The sequence below is a fragment of the Anabrus simplex genome, chromosome 3, assembly GCF_040414725.1.
Source record: "Anabrus simplex isolate iqAnaSimp1 chromosome 3, ASM4041472v1, whole genome shotgun sequence".
NCBI classification, from domain to species: domain Eukaryota; kingdom Metazoa; phylum Arthropoda; class Insecta; order Orthoptera; family Tettigoniidae; genus Anabrus; species Anabrus simplex.
In genome coordinates, this window is record NC_090267.1 from 84,336,724 (window position 1) to 84,352,870 (window position 16,147).

Here is a 16,147-nt window from a genome sequence, read left to right on the forward strand (position 1 = left end):
GAAAAGAAGTGAAGGAGTTGAACTGTGATACATATATCTCAAAAACTGAAGATGTTATAGACTCCTACTTTAGGGATTTTCAGATAATGTCTTAGTGCAGTACCGAGGAACGATTACTGTTATTAAATTACGAAATCCAAGCAAGCGAAGCAGCAGGTAAAAGCTAGTCAAGTAATAAATTAAAATTCGCCAGATTTGCCTCCAAATGGCTCCTAAAATCTCTAGAAAAGTCACTAGTTGCTATCTTTGAAATTCTGTCACTAAATTACCTTAAAAAAACTTCAAATCTAGCGACTAGTCTCTAGAATCGACTAGACTGATGCGAATGAACATGAACGTAGCACACGAGAATGAGAGATTGACAATCGATGTACGTGTTGCGATATACAGGTTTCAATAAACAGCGCCTATTTGCGCGCATTTCTCGTATTAATAAATGTCGATATTTAATTTTAATGCAGCCAAAGAATGAAGGACTTCGGGACAGTGGCGTACAGAGCTGAAATGGTGGGATTTGAATGTTTGAAGTTCACAAAAAAAAAAAAAAAAAAAGGCTAAAATCAGGAGAAATAACAGAATAATTGGGAGGTGGGAAAAACGGTCGAAAATCGGGAGTCTCCCGCCTAAATCGGGAAAGTTGGCAGGTATGCAATTTGGTACAACAAAAATCCGTACAACCAGTTACCACACCTCCGCTAACGGTATGGTGGAGCGTCTTCATAGACAGTTAAAAGCTTTGCTAATGTGTCACAGTGCAACATGGATTAAAGTCTTACCCCTGGCATGCATGCGGTTCTAAAGGAAGATCTGAAAGCTTCCCCCATTGAACTGGTTTTTGGGGAAGCACTACGCCTCCCTGGAGAAATGTTTACTTCTTCACCCAGTTCTACTTCAGTTGAACCTTCTGATTTTCCAAATCATCTAAGGAACAAAATGGCTGAACTCAGACCTGTTCTTGCCTCCTGCCATAGTCAAGAGAAAGTATTCATCTTCCCATGTTTTTCTGAGAGCTGAACGTGTTAAGCCTCCTTTGTAGCCCCCATAGTCTGGTCCTTACCCTGTAGTTAGCCATAATGAGAAGACTTTGACACTAATGATAGGTAACAAGGAAGTAGTAGTGAGTACAGACGGTGTGAAGCCTGCATACATAGAAACAAACCTTGCTGTTCCTCTCTGCACCAACACACCTGACACATCTATTACCCCACTTCATCCAGTAACCCTAGCACTTCTTTTACACCTTACTACCCGATGCATCGTCACCACTCAGAAAGTACACAACACGATCAGGACAGAGAGTTCGCTTTGTCCGTCCATTCGATTTGTGAACATTTCTTTTCCGTGGGAGGGGTGATGTGGCGACATTCAGAAGAATGAACTCACCCCACATACAGAACTCACCCTTGTGTACGATGCAACATTGCATCAGGTTGTATAAATTCTGGAACGAGCATCATTCGGTGGCATCATGTGCGTTTAAGCATCACGTCTCTTTGTGTCTTATTTGGTATAACCAATGTACCCTATCGGCTAACTGTACTAAAACTGTATGTGGTGACTGTGTGAATAAATCTGTTATCCATGAGGATTGATTCATTTATGGTAATGATGTGGAGCCACCTGCAAACCATGACTCCATATCCCTTTCAAAGACTATGATGTTTTAACACATGGTAGAATGGTATCCCCTGTCTGTCAGAAGAGGTGGCTAAAAAGGGAACTCCAGGGCCTCTTAGCTTGGGAGCGTGGGTTGGGAATCATTCAGCCCCTAGTTGAATGTGCCATTGTTTCCACTTTCTTGGACCAGGCTCCCCATTTTGATCTATTCTATCTGACCTTCTTTGGTCAACTACTCCTCCTCTTCCTCCTCCTCCTCCTCCTCATCATCATCATCATCATCATCATCATTGTACAGCTCCAGTTTCCTGGGTACTGTTAATGAGCCTCTTCCACTTCTTCCTGTCCATATACAACTTGTCATGGAGAACATCATCCACTGTCCATCCTCTGGCAACTAGATCAACCTTCATCATGTCCATCCATTGGGCTTTAGGTCTTCCTGCAGGTCTTTTCCCCTCTACCTGTCTTTCCAAATTTATTCTGGCTGTTCTTGTAGGCTCCATCCTCATCATCACATGCCCGTAGCACCATAGTCTGGACATGCTGATTCTGTCTAATACGGATGTCTTTATTCCGGCTTCTTTCCTCACCTCCTCATTTCTTAACTTGTCCATCTTGGTCTTCTGGATGGTGGATCTAAGAAATTTCATCTCTGATGCATGCAGTCTTAACGAATCTCTTTTTGTGAGGGTGCACGCTTCAATACCATTGGTGTGAAATAGCTGTTAAACATCATCAGATTGGCCAGTTTTGGAATCATGCTATCCCATAAAACTCCTGTCCTCACTTAAAGCCAGTGGCCCTTCTCTTTCTTCTCCTTATACCTTCATCCTTCAAAAGATTGGAACTCTTCTTTTTTTCTTTTCTGGTTAATGTTGAGATGATAGTTGCTGAGTTGTAACTCCTCTTCAGACAATAAGCACTATCACCTTTGGGTATCTTCCTACAAAGTTAGCATGCCTGCCTTAAATTGGAGGCTATTCTTGTTCAACAAATACTCCACTGAAATAACTGTGACAACTATGTGATCCTCGTATCAAGGGCAAGGTATTCATCAGTACTCATGGACATGAGAAGGATGACAACAGCAGACTGCAATTCCCGTCCAATAGGAAGCTGTGGTTTCTGAAAATTATTTATGATTTTGTTTTAAAGGTGAAACTATTTTTACACAAAAACCCAACCCCCAGAGTGTGTGACTATATAGTGCCAGTTTTGCACGAATCCCTTCCATCTCATTTGCTTGGACAGTCATAGTTGTTGAGTAATATCACATGCAAGAACACTAGTCCTGTTTCCCTTGACAACACTGCCACATTAACAACAGAGATGTATGAAGAAAAAAAAAATAAGACGTATTTAAATGCAAAACCATAAGGGAGGAAAGTGTTACAACTGTAACCTCGGAAATGAAGTGCATAAAATCACACTTTCAACAACATTTTAAACTTATTAATGTTTTGAATTGAAGGGCTTATTTCCAAAGTGATGCATCTCCAAGAAATACAAATTTTCAGGAAATGCCATTTTTTAATAAATGGTTTTCCTAATAAGACAGAGACTTCACATTCTTTATGTAGCCATGTCATTTCAAACAAAATTTGCTTGTCATGGTGACTAAACTCGAAGTGCAAAGAATAGCATTAAAATGGGGGTCTTGGATTTACATCACTCTGAAACAAGAGAGGGGCTAGAAATGCGAATGATCCAGACTGGTGTAGGCTAGGTTACTTTGTAGGTGCTCAAACTTTCAAATATAATGCTTAATGATTATATTCAATCAAATACAAATGTGTCAGGGATGGAATGAACTAACCCCTTAACTGGGGAATAGTTTCATAACAACCAGCCAATGGGTAGTTATTCAGCGCAATGCGCACTTTTGGAATTGGTACAGTAGCGTGCAGCAGATGTAAATACAAAAAACAAAAACAAACCGCATGGCACTACAGCCCTTGAAGGGCCTTGGCCTACCAAGCGACCGCTGCTCAGCCCAAAGGCCTGCAGATTACGAGGTGTCGTGTGGTATGCACGACAAATCCTCTCGGCCGTTATTCTTGGCTTTCGAGACCAGGGCCGCTATCTCACCGTCAGATAGCTCCTCAATTCTAATCACGTAGGCTGAGTGGACCTCGAACTAGCCCCCGGGTCCAGATAAAAATCCCTAACCTGGCCGGGAATCGAACCTGGGGCCTCCAGGTAAGATGCAGGCACGCTACCCCTACCCCACAGGCCAGCGTAGATGTAAATACTCAACAGAACAATATATTTTACTTGATTTATTTAAATTATGAGTGATATAGTAGAAATTCAATAGCATTATGTTATTACCATTTTTCTTGTACATGCGTAAATATATACATATATACACAGTGTGTTCATACAAAAGTGAATTTAAAGAGCGTTCCTTTCATTATTATGATGACATTTTTCAAGTTTTCAGATATGCATCAATAGGTTCTACATACTTTCGGGTTCATAGGTCATTCAGAAATTAAGCACAGTGTGGTAAATATGGAAGCAAGGGCAAGCACAAAGTGCCACGTCACATTCCTCAGAGTAGTAGACAGTTTTCCGTCGCCTCTGGTTTGACAGGCACACAACACAACATTTCCTTGAGTGATTCCTACATCCGGTCGGCAGATTCTCAGATAATTCAACGTCCTTCCTAACTAAGCCATTATCACGTCACACGGAACAGTTTACCATCTTATACAGACCAATTTACAAAAAGTTTCACAACATGGACAATGGAGTTCGCAGAACAACTGTATCATAGTAACAACAAAAATGACAACAACAACTCTCAAATTTAGTTATTTCAATGTACGTACACACAAATAAATGATTTACGAAGAATTTGGCGCGGACCGTACGAGGAAATACAAGACAGTTGTTGGACTGCCACCTAGGCGCGAACTACCTGACTGGCGTGAGACCGGATAAAAATGAATAGGACAGCAATAATCACATCTAATATGAATGGAATTTGTTTTAAATTATGATAGTAGATGGCAGAAGTGATTAAGAATAGTCAGACGCCTATAGGAAGCTAACCATACGTAAGAACACATTTACAAGTACAAGAATGCCTAAAGGTGTCAAACCCAATACTCGTGCGACAGCTGTTGATGCCTTTAGGTGTCAAACCCAGTTAAGGGGTTAAGCCACATCTAGCGGTAAGGATAGGAATTGTGCAAGTTGCTGAAGACTCTCACAATCCTCTGGGACAATGATTAATGAAATAGTATTGGAGAGTGTTCTTGGAATGAAAGATGTCAGGGAAAACTGGAGTAACCAGATAAAAACCTGTCCCACCTCCGCTTTGTCTGGCACAAGTCTCACATGGAGTGATCAGGGTTTGAACCACAGAAACCAGTGGTGAGAGGCCGGCACGCTTCCGTATGAACGATGGAGGCTTCCCTCAAAATGCATATAATACGAATAGAAAATAAAAATGCCTACAATGCAAAAGTTAACATATGACTGGAAACAAACATAAAAATGATTGTCTCGAGTTATATCACATTTTTTTAACACATAAATTTTTGGGGGCAAATATTTGGAAGAACTTACTGGTCCATACGCATCACATGTTTAACTCACAAAATAAAATTTAAAGAAATCATTCTTACATTCGAGTTGAAAGACATAATGTTTTTCTTTGTGGATTTAAATATTTCAGCAGTTGAAGTAGAAGAAAAAGCCTCCATGGCTCAGGTGGCAGTGTGCCGGCCTCTCACTGCTGGATACCGCGGTTCAAATCCCAGTCACTCCTTGTGAGAGTTGTGCTGGACAAAGCGGAGGCAGGCCAGGTTTTTCTCCGGGTACTCCGGTTTTCCCTCTCATCTTTCATTCCAGCAACACTCTCCATTAACATTTCATTTCAACTGTGAGAGGCCACTGAGTGAATCCCAAAGACTATTGAATGTTCTGGGTTATAACAATGCACATTTGAACACCACTATTTTGTAATTGGTAATGAGTAATTACAATCTTTTAATTAACCACGTCCTGTCATTAATTCATATTCCAGATTCGTGTTAGAAAGTGGTTATTCAGTTGCACAAGCAGAGAATATTGTACAGTGTCATGATTGTCTAGAAACGACGTAGTTAACTAGAGTAAATGTGTTTATTCATCATCATCATCATCATCATCATCATCATCATCATGTTACAGTTCCAGTTTCCCAGGTACTGTTGGCGAGCCTCTTTCATTCTGTCTTATTGAGATATATTCTGTTGTTAGTGACGTCCTCCAGTGTCCTTCTCCCATCTGCAATGTTCATCTTTACGATGTCCATCCAGTGGGTTTTTGGTCTTCCCACCATCCGTTTCCCTGCCACACGTCGCTCCAAGTTAACATATGCTGTCCTTGTTGACTCCATCCTCATTACATGCCCAAACCACCTCAGTCTGGTCATGCTGACCCGATCTAATAATGATGTAACAATCCCAGCTTCCTTCCTAACCACATCATTCCTTAACTTGTCCAGTTTGGTTTTTTAATTGTGGACCTAAGAAACTTCATCTCAGATGCCTGCAACCTTCATGAGTCTTTCTTAGTGAGAGTGCAGGTTTCAATGCATAGGTTAAGATTGGTATGAAGTACTGGTTGAACATCACCAGCTTTGATTTTAATGATACTTTGGGATCCCAGAGGAGTGTTTGTACTTGCTGGCAAAAGTGAGAGCTCGTCTACACTCTATTTGCCACCTTCTTTTTGGTTAGTGTATCTCGAGATATTACACTGCAGAGGTATTGTACCGGTTACGAGCGGTACATGCCGTATTTTTTGACAATCAATTATGTTTCATTATCACACAAGACATTCACTGTGAACTCGGTTTGTTTACGCTCAGCAAGACGAGCCGGCTTGAGGCAGCCATAGTTGTGACGTAGATGCAGGAACAAGATAGGCCACCTGCCTGACACGCCACGTGAAGCCTGCCTGGACTGGCGTCTGACTCTCCACGCTGCATCATTACTGTTCGTCAAAGTGCTAACCAAATCTCTTTTCAAATAATTCAAGTCTTCATAGTGGACTTAAACTCTGACAGTCGAGTTGAATTTTGAATTTGTGCACATGTAGAAACTCTAATTATGACAAGTCTTATAGTAGACTTAGGTGCAAACAGTCGAGTTGAACTTAGAATCTGTGCACATGTAGAAACTTCTAGATGTGACATACCCTCATGATTGTGGAACTTAGTTTATTACCATGTTGCCATAGTGGAACTTAGTCTCTGAACAAGTATTATTAATTTCAAGTGACACATTACTGCAATGTATTGTTAACTGTGATATTCTCCTTGAAACTCAGTCAGCATAATTTCTTTATTAAATAAGAGTGTTCATGAAAGTGTTCAAACTTCCCACTAATATAAATGCAAGCGCGTACCTATTGTAAAAGGTATACTCGTGTGCTTTGACATAAGTGGTTCATTCTGACAGATAATCAATTTAAACTGTGATAATGTACAACTGTACTTCCTAACTCTCTTATTTTTTTCAATTTATGAGTTGAAGTGAATGCTATTTGATTCAAATTGAACTACAGTACTTTTGAACTGTGCATTATTTCTTCTTCGAAGTGTTTAAATATTTGTGCATTACTGACAGCAGTGTCTTTTGATAAACTCTTAAGCATTTGCATATTTTATGTCAAATGCGCCCATATTTTAGTGGAAAGTAACCACGAACTGTGTTCAATGATTGCTAACCTTATTTCTTCATCAAAGTGTTTATTATTAGTGCATGACTGACAGCATTGTCTTTGATAAACAGTCATACATTTATTTAAATGTCAAGTGCGACCATATTTAGTGGAAAGCCACCACAAACTGTGCCTAGTGCATGAACAGTTTTCAGTTTCATTATTTCTATTCATGAACTGTGATTTATTTATTTCCAAACCCGATGTTATCCGAATCTCCATCTTTAATGAGTTCGACTGCATATCATGACAATACTAATTAAACAGTGCTGTTAAACAAAGGTGTTGGGGGACTGTGCAATTGTGAACACTTGTGTGAATAAAGTGACGATTGATTACCCTGCAACATCGTCGGAGAACATCCAGAACTTCAGAGGTTCGAATTTGATCCCATGTCAAGCCAACCTGGGTGTTCCAGCCTCATCTCATCGTAACGCGAGCGGACTGCAGAACGAGTTCCAGTCCAGTTCAGCATGGTGACCTGGGAGTACAGGTTACCTGATAGGCGATGTTGAAGACAGCAAATATCTACAGTAAGGTGATGTGCACGTCAACATGCATTTATCTGAATAAAACTTTATTCTTTAGTTAATTTTCAATTTTTCTTGTAGGTAGGACCCTTCCTCCTGTACCAAGCCTGATTTTGGCCTGAGAGATACTTCATGCAAACTTAAAATAATTGATAAAGTTGGGCTATATTTACTGGTACAGTATGTAAAGCTTTCCACACTTTCTATTGGATGGTTTCCTAGCATGATGTTTGCTGGTCATCCCTCTCTGTTTATTGCCATCACTACTGTTTTGAGTTTGCTTATCTTGAGACTGAATGAACTCCGGTAACTTAACCTTCCATTCATTGAGTCTCAACTGTACTTGTTCCTCAGTTTCTCCCCAGATCATAACATCATCACTGAAGGCCATTGCATTTAGTTCACCAGAAGTTTTTTTGATATTCTTCATTATGTCATCCATGATGGTGATAAACGATAAAGGGAATAGTGCACTGCCTTGCTGGACTCCACTTTCAGTCTTGAACCAGGATGAAAGTTCGTCACCCAAGCACACACAGCTGGTACACAGCATCTGAACTTCCCTCACTAAAAAATATATCACAAATTAATACTTGGAATGCTATGTTTGATCATTTTCCAGTGCCACACTTCCAGCACTCAGTGAAAAAAATAATGAACTAGGCCTGTTTTGCTGATAAAGACAGAATAGAAAGGCAGTAAGAGCATAGTAGAAGGGGATATTTATACAGTCAAGAAGATAACAATTTTTCATTAGATGCATGTCTAAATTAATAAATAATTTTCATTTCTTATATAGGATGTATCCGTGATGATGTCACAAACTTTCAGGGATGATGGACAATGGCAAATGGATCATTTTGAGAAAAGGAACCAAGTTCCAGAAACGATTGAGTCAAAAGTTAAGCAAAATTCTACTCATTCAAGTCCGTTTACCCGCATAAGTTTCACAGGCTGCTCCATTTACAACATACAACAAATGTTTGAAATAGCATTCCCTTGCATCAATGCAGACATGGCATCATCGGATAAAGTTTGGATGTACCCATTCAAATATCCCCAGTGTTGTTTGAACAGCATCACAGGCATTCTTGCCAAGAGATCCTCTTCAGTCTCAACAGGTGTCTCATACACAAGGCTTTTCACATGGCCCTACAAGAAGAAATCAAGTGGGGTGAGATCAGGTGAATGAGCCAGCCACGAAACAGGACCTCCGCTTCCTATCCACTTTGTAGGGAATGTCTGATCCAGGCGTTCACACGAACCCTCAGTTCAAAGTGAGGTGGGGCTCCATCATGTTAGAACCACATCCGTCGACGAAGGGCAAGTAGGATGTGTTCCAGGAACGTGGGTAGTACATCTCTGAGCACCACTGTTTACACTGCTGCATTTAGGCGGGGAGGAAGAAGAAATGGGCCTTCTACATAATCATTGACCCTACCTGCCCACACATTGGCTGAAAGTTTGTTCTGATGGCTCTTCACAACTGTAGCATGGGGATTATCATCGACATTGTTACTATGTAGCATTCAGTCTTTGGTGAAACAGGCTTCATCTGTTAAAAGCACATACACAGGAAAGTGAGGATTGACTCCAAGGCCCTACAAGGTCCAATGTCTGAATACGACTCGAGGTGCAAAGTCAGCAGGACTTAAAGCCTGCACTTTCTGAGCATGGTCAGAGTGTAGCTGTATTTCACATAACACTCGCCACACAGTCATATGCGAAACATTCATTTCACGTGCAACTGTTCAAGTACTGATTGCAGGTGCCTCATCCATGCGAGCAAAAACTGCATCTTCTATGTCAGGAGTCCATATAATTTGTTATCCTCTTCGGTCATTGTACTGCGGTACCAATTGCCCTGTTTCACTTAATCGCTGGAACAGTCGTAGAAACATGGTGTAAGCCAGATGTCTCCTACGTGGATATTTGGTCCTGTATAACCGTTCAGCTTCTTTGCTGTTTTCATTTACTTGCCCAGACATAAATACCATATTTGCAAGTTCTGTAACTGGGTACAGCTCCATTTGTATAGGGCTGATCAACGTACCACATCAACCTGTAAACACAGACTGAAGCCTACAGTACAGACATCGCACACCAAACATGTCAGTATACAGTACGCCATCTGCTTTGGGATTGTTGAGTTATTATCCTAGCCTCTTTTGCTCATCGGAATTGTCTCCTCTATAGTGGTCTTATGTAGTATACAGTACAGTCGGAGATATCAGACCGATTTTTGCTTTAACATCTGACTGCCAGCCACAGTGGTGTTGTGGATATGGTGTTGGTCTACTAATCCCAAGTCAACGGGTTCAAACCCAACTGAGGTTGGTGGCTTCTAAGGGTGTTTAAAGGTGACAACACCATTTCATTGGCTCTGGCACATTAAAGAAATACTGTGGGACAAAAATCCAACACCCTGGCATCTGTTAAGGATGGTCGGATGTTAAACAACTTGGATTATTAATAACTTTTGACTCAAACGTTTCCGGACTAGTGTTCCTTATCTCAAATTGATCCATTTGCCATTCTCCATCATCCCTGAAAGTTTGTAACATCATCATGGATACACCCTGTATATTCCTTGATTTTCAGATATTTCAACTTACAATAAATGTTAAAGTAAATCTTAGATTGTAAAGTAGATGTAAATACTCACTAACATCTCGACATGTATCATGATCCTCTCCTTGACATTGATTTGCCCAGCGTTGTGCTATGTGAGCTAATTCATCATCCCATGACTACAAAGAAGAAAATTGACTTTTAACTAAACTGAGAATCATTTTCAAAATTATACATGAGAAATATAAGAAAGGTAAGTAAGTCTATACTCATGTACAGCTAAGAAATCAGTATTAGAACCTGATATAACATATACGTATTACAAAGTACAGTGATATTAAGGGAGAGGCTATCCAAATGAAGTCCATCAAAATATCTTAGAAAAAATAAAGATCCTTAATCAAAATTAAAATCTGACAAACAATAGGGTCTGGCAGAAAATATCTGCCATTTTAATGTATGTCCCATAGTAAGACAATTGCTTGTGTAACATTTATGCACAGTTCAGTGGTAGTTTTTTGCAAAATAATTTAGAGAATCCTGTCACCCAAAACTCAGAAATTCTGCAAGAAAAGAAAAAAAAAGAGAGAGAGAATCTCTACATGTATTGGAAAGTGAAAGAGAAGGAAAAACTAATAACACTATAATATAGAGATAGCAACCTTATCTCGCATCCTTTCTCATCGTATCTTTTATATTCCTTGATTCTTATCACTGAAGTTTTTTTTTTTTTTTACAAGCAAGTTGCAAGCAAGCATGTAATTATACATGACTTTTGATAGGCAATCCACATTTGATAGTTACCATGTCCTGATAGCTCCCTCTCTGAACTGGTGGTAGAGTGTCAGTCTCCAGATCCCAAGATCACAGGTTCAAACCCGGCAGAGGTAGTCAGATCTTTGAAGAGTGGAAAATATTACATTCAGCACTCTACGCTGTATGATTGTAGTGACTCATTTGATTTGACGCCCGTAGGCAACCTGCACGACATGATGAGGATGAAATTGTAATGAAGAAGGCACATTACACCCAGCCCCCCATGCCAGCGGAATTAACCAACGATGGTTAAAACACCTGACCCTTCCATGAATCAAACCCGGGACCCGCGTGACCAAAAGCCAGCATGATAAACATTTATCCATAGAGCCGGACTTCACTAAACAATATTATCAAAGTAATATCTCTTCATGTCAGATCACTTGCATTGACATTTGTCAATTTCAATGAGGCTTATGATTCAGTCGACTGACTCACTCTTCTAGATATCCTCAAAGAGATGGGCATGGGCAACAAGACACATTACATTATCAATCAAACTCTGACCAGCTCCTATTGACAAGTCAAATTCACAGGGGAATATCTCTACATTCTTTGAGATTATGACTGGTGTTCATCAAGGTGATGGGCTCTCACCCATTTTTTTCAACTGTGTTGTTGTAAAGGTACCCTGTGACTGTTAAAACAGTTTACCTAATAAAGGTACCAGGCTGACCACTGGATCAACAGCAGTGAACACTGACTCCCTTGCTTTTACAGATGATGTGAGTGATGGGCTCTCCCTCATAAATGAGTATGATTGTCTTCCTGAAGAATTTAGTTTTTGTGAGATCTTAAGTGACTGTAGAGGCCAATCCTAGAACTGCAGATTTTTCCACATTTTTGACACACATTTGTTCTCTTAGGTACCGGCTGTGTAGTTTGGTTTTTCTTCATGAGCTTACGTTGTTTTCTTGCATTGCACTTGTCAATTTCTGTTCTCCGCCTTTCTTGCTCGAAGCGCTGAATTCCTTCCCAGACATTATGATGCCAGATTGTGTGGTTACGTGCCGCAGCTTCCCAGTTGTTAGTTTTCATTTGACACTTTTCCATGTTGTTTTTTAGTGCATCTTTGCAATGCTTTTGTGGTCTTCCAAGTTTTCTATGACCATCCTTTAGCTAGAAGTACATAATTTGTTTTGGGAGGCAGAATTCAGGCATGCAAACGATGTGGCCTGTCCAGCGAAGTTGGTGCTTGATAATCATGGCCTCAATGCTAGTGGAGTTAGCTTCTTCCAGAACACTGATGTTAGTGCGTTGACCTTGCCATTTCACCCTCAGGATCCTTCTCAGGCAACGTTGATGGTATTTTTCCAGGCATCTTATGTGCCTCCTGTAGGTAGTCCACGTTTCGCATCCATATGTAAGAGATGGTATAACGGTAGCTTTGTACACATAAAGTTTGGTCTGAGTGCTGATATTATGATTATCAAAGACCCTTACCCGAAGACGACCAAAAGCCATACTAGCACATTTGAGGCAGTGTTGAATCTCATCATCAAGATTTGCATTTGCTGAGAGATGGCTGCCAAGGTATGAGAAATGTTCTATGTTCTTCAGAACTTTGCCTTGGACTGTGATTGTAAGACATACGGAGGTGGAGTAGGGTGCAGTCTGGTAAAGGATCTGAGTATTTTGGACGTTAAGGCTTAGGCCAATACTTGTATAAGCTTCATCAAATGAATTTAAGATTGCTTGTAAATCATGTTCAGAGTTTGCAAGAACAACATTGTCATCAGTATACTGAAGTTCAGTGATGGATGTAGTGGATGTAGCCCTAATGGTAAATGACCTCAACATTGCCTACCTTCAAGTTGAAACATTACAAGAAGTAGCTGAACCTGTAGGTCTCAAAATTTCCTTTGAAAAACTGAAATCAATCAATCAATCAATCAATCAATCAATCAATCAATCAATCAATCAATCAATCAATCAATCAATCAATCAATCAATCAATCAATCAATCAATCAATCAATCAATCAATCAATCAATCAATCAATCACTCAATCACCACTGATCTGCATTTAGGGCTGTTGCCCAAGTGGCAGATTCCCTATCAGTTGTTTGCATAGATTTTCCTTAAATGATTTCAAAAACGTTGGATATTTAATTGAACACCACCTTTTGTAAATTATTCCAGTACTTAATTCCTCTTTCTTCCCCCAATTTCTCCTCTTGAATTGCACCTTTATCTTCATTTTATGATCTTTTCTACTTTTAAAATCTGCACTCAAGCTCATTCACCTACTAATGTTATTCCATGCCATCTCTCCTTTACAGTTGGGAATATACTGCTTTCAATTTTAAAATCTTATGTTTAAATTGTTCCATATTGACTGTATATCACATGAAATTCCTAACAGACTATCTAGTCATACTGTTTCTTGAACAAGTTCTTAAAGTTAGTTCCTGTTGCAGCACACGTTTGTTTACATTCTTTGAATTCAGTTCAACATGCCACATTAATTTCTTAATTAGAGCAACACACTGTTATCCCAACAAATCTTTGTTCTGTGTTGGCATCATATTTTAATCAATTACATCTTTGTTTTCTTCCATCAAATGTGTTCTTCAAGTACCTCTGTACCAATGAACAGGTCTCCAATCTAGTATGAATGCATACTCCTTCTTGTCAAGACAGAATATGAGTGAAAAAGTTCTTAATAACGAGTGTTTTTCATGTTTGTCTTTTTTATGTGGCAGATTACTATTTTTTTTCAGACTACTTTAGAAAAAACTCATTTTAAGTGTTATGTTGTAATATCAGTGTCATTTGTATTGTTTTTATCATCGTAATTTATTTCTATGGCTGAAGAAGGCTGGAATATGTACCTATTCTTGCGTTAGTTCTTAAAATTCTTTAGAACTAATTTGTATTGATTAAGGTGGAAACTTTTAATTGTATTCTATCATACAAAATTCATGTGATATACTGCTTAGTTGAGTTGTTTGTCTCCTTACTCTTAAGTCTTCCCAGCCCAAAGTTTGCAACATCGGCAGCCCTGAAAATGATTTCCCGTGGTTTCCCATTTTCACACCAGGCAAATGCTGGGGCTATACCTTAATTAAGGCCATGGCTGCTTCCTTCCCATTCCTAAGCCTTTCCTGTCCCAACGTCACCATAAGACCTATCTGTGTTGGTGCAACATAAAGCAACTAGCAAAAAAAAAAAGTTAGCAACACTTTTGTAACACTACTCATTTGTCGGAAATTGACCAGAACACATCATGCTGCTTTTCTTTGGATCTCTTCCAATTCTCAAATCAAGTAATCCTGGTGAAGGTTCCATTGTAACCAAACTCAAATTAGTATCTTTCCACTGACTTATACTTCCTCTCCTTTTCATCCCTACTACAACCCCTAAATATCTCCAAAACCATATGAAGATACCTGTAACCTTTATTTATAATCTCATTTGTGATTACTCAAATGAAGATCTTTACTTATATTTCATAACACCTAAGTACTTACAATGGTCCTCTTGAGGTACTTTCACCCCATCAACAAAGTAATTAAAACTGAGAGGACTTTTCCTCTTGGTGAAACTTTCAAATTGACTTTTCGTCCCGTTTGCCATCTTATCATTATCTGCTAATTCTGCTAACTAATATATGAGTAATCTTTATTATTAATAATACAAGTACCTTTAAAACAATACTGACCATTTCCATCATGTTGCAAGAACTTGGCTGAGGGCCAGAGTTACCACGGTGCTCCTTCCCCATTGCAACTTTGCTCCGCAGTTCATTGTGGTGATGAACAATTGCTTGCTTCTCAGACTCAGTGATAGGGTGAAACTCATATTCCAGACAACGTGTGGAAGGAGTTGGATCCTATGGAAAATATGACATATATTATTAAAATAATTTAAACATATTGTCATTCAAATCAAAATACTTTATTTGCAAATGAGGTCTCTACCTTGATGGCAAATGATACACAAAAATACACTATTTTCAACAACTACATTTTAAGTTGAAAAGAATAGAAGACATTTTTCATAAAATACAGTATTATACAATTTACATTAACATTTTTTCTATTAAACACAGCTCATCCTTAATCAATTTATATTATTTACAAAATTCTACTCATAATATCTTCTGTACTTGCACACATAACCAACTCATATACAGTATGTGGAATCACTTCAAAAATACTAGACAATATTGCTATAAGATTGAAATGTACATTGCTTTTTTCACCCCATTTTGGTACCTAATATGCATAACATGTCATAATTGCTTAGAGAATCATACACATTTAGGAAGATCTTGACATGAAAAGAGTATGGGAAGAGTATTAACCAAAATTACTGAATATTAGATTCAAAGAACTAGCAGCTAAAATGGAGCATGAAGAAATAGTGGTTGAAAGAGAATAAGAGAAGTGAAATGATACCTGATGTTATCTTAATCAGAATTCAATTTGGTCTTTCAACAGTTACATTTTTTATGGCTATAAAATAGTGCCTACTGCCACTTTCTGAATGTTAGTGTTCAGAAGTGGATTGATCTTCAAGGAGCAGTAGATTATTCTATTAGCTTGCGAGATTTAATTCCCTGTTTCCTAAAAGTCTGGGATAATGTCAGCTACTAAAAATCATGGAATGCTATCACTAAAAGATTTCAGACATCCATTGAGAGTAATGGCTGGCATTTTAACAAAGACTGTAATTTTATTGTGGCTCATAATAAAAACAACACTTATCATTATACAACAGAAAACTGCATACTCAAAAATTCCTACTTCTGTCAGTGGAATTTCTATCCATGACTGAAAATCAGGACTTTCATGTATGTCTATGTTCCTGAGAGAGCAGTAGGTTGAAGTTCTCTCTCATCTAAATAATGTTCAGTTTGATACCAAAGTTCTTTTGTGAGGCCAACAT

At 38.9% G+C, this 16,147-nt stretch overlaps 1 protein-coding gene across 3 annotated transcripts in view; it reads right to left on the reverse strand.

Annotated features, from left to right (window-relative positions):
• The window catches only part of LOC136867037 (venom allergen 5), a 106,487-nt gene extending 91,526 nt beyond the window's left edge, over window positions 1–14,961 (reverse strand). The window contains exons 1-2 of one of the 3 annotated variants that reach the window (XM_067144134.2): window positions 14,919–14,961; window positions 10,534–10,618 (exon numbers count right to left, since the gene is read on the reverse strand). Coding sequence is in view for 1 of the 3 variants with exons in the window: in XM_067144136.2 (XP_067000237.1) it covers window positions 10,534–10,618; window positions 14,919–14,930 (97 nt within the window). In the remaining 2 variants the exon portion in view is untranslated. The remainder of the gene's footprint in view (window positions 1–10,533; window positions 10,619–14,918) is intronic. The other 2 variants (XM_067144136.2, XM_067144135.2) reach the window with 2 other exon arrangements.
• Between the last annotated feature and the right edge of the window lie 1,186 nt (window positions 14,962–16,147).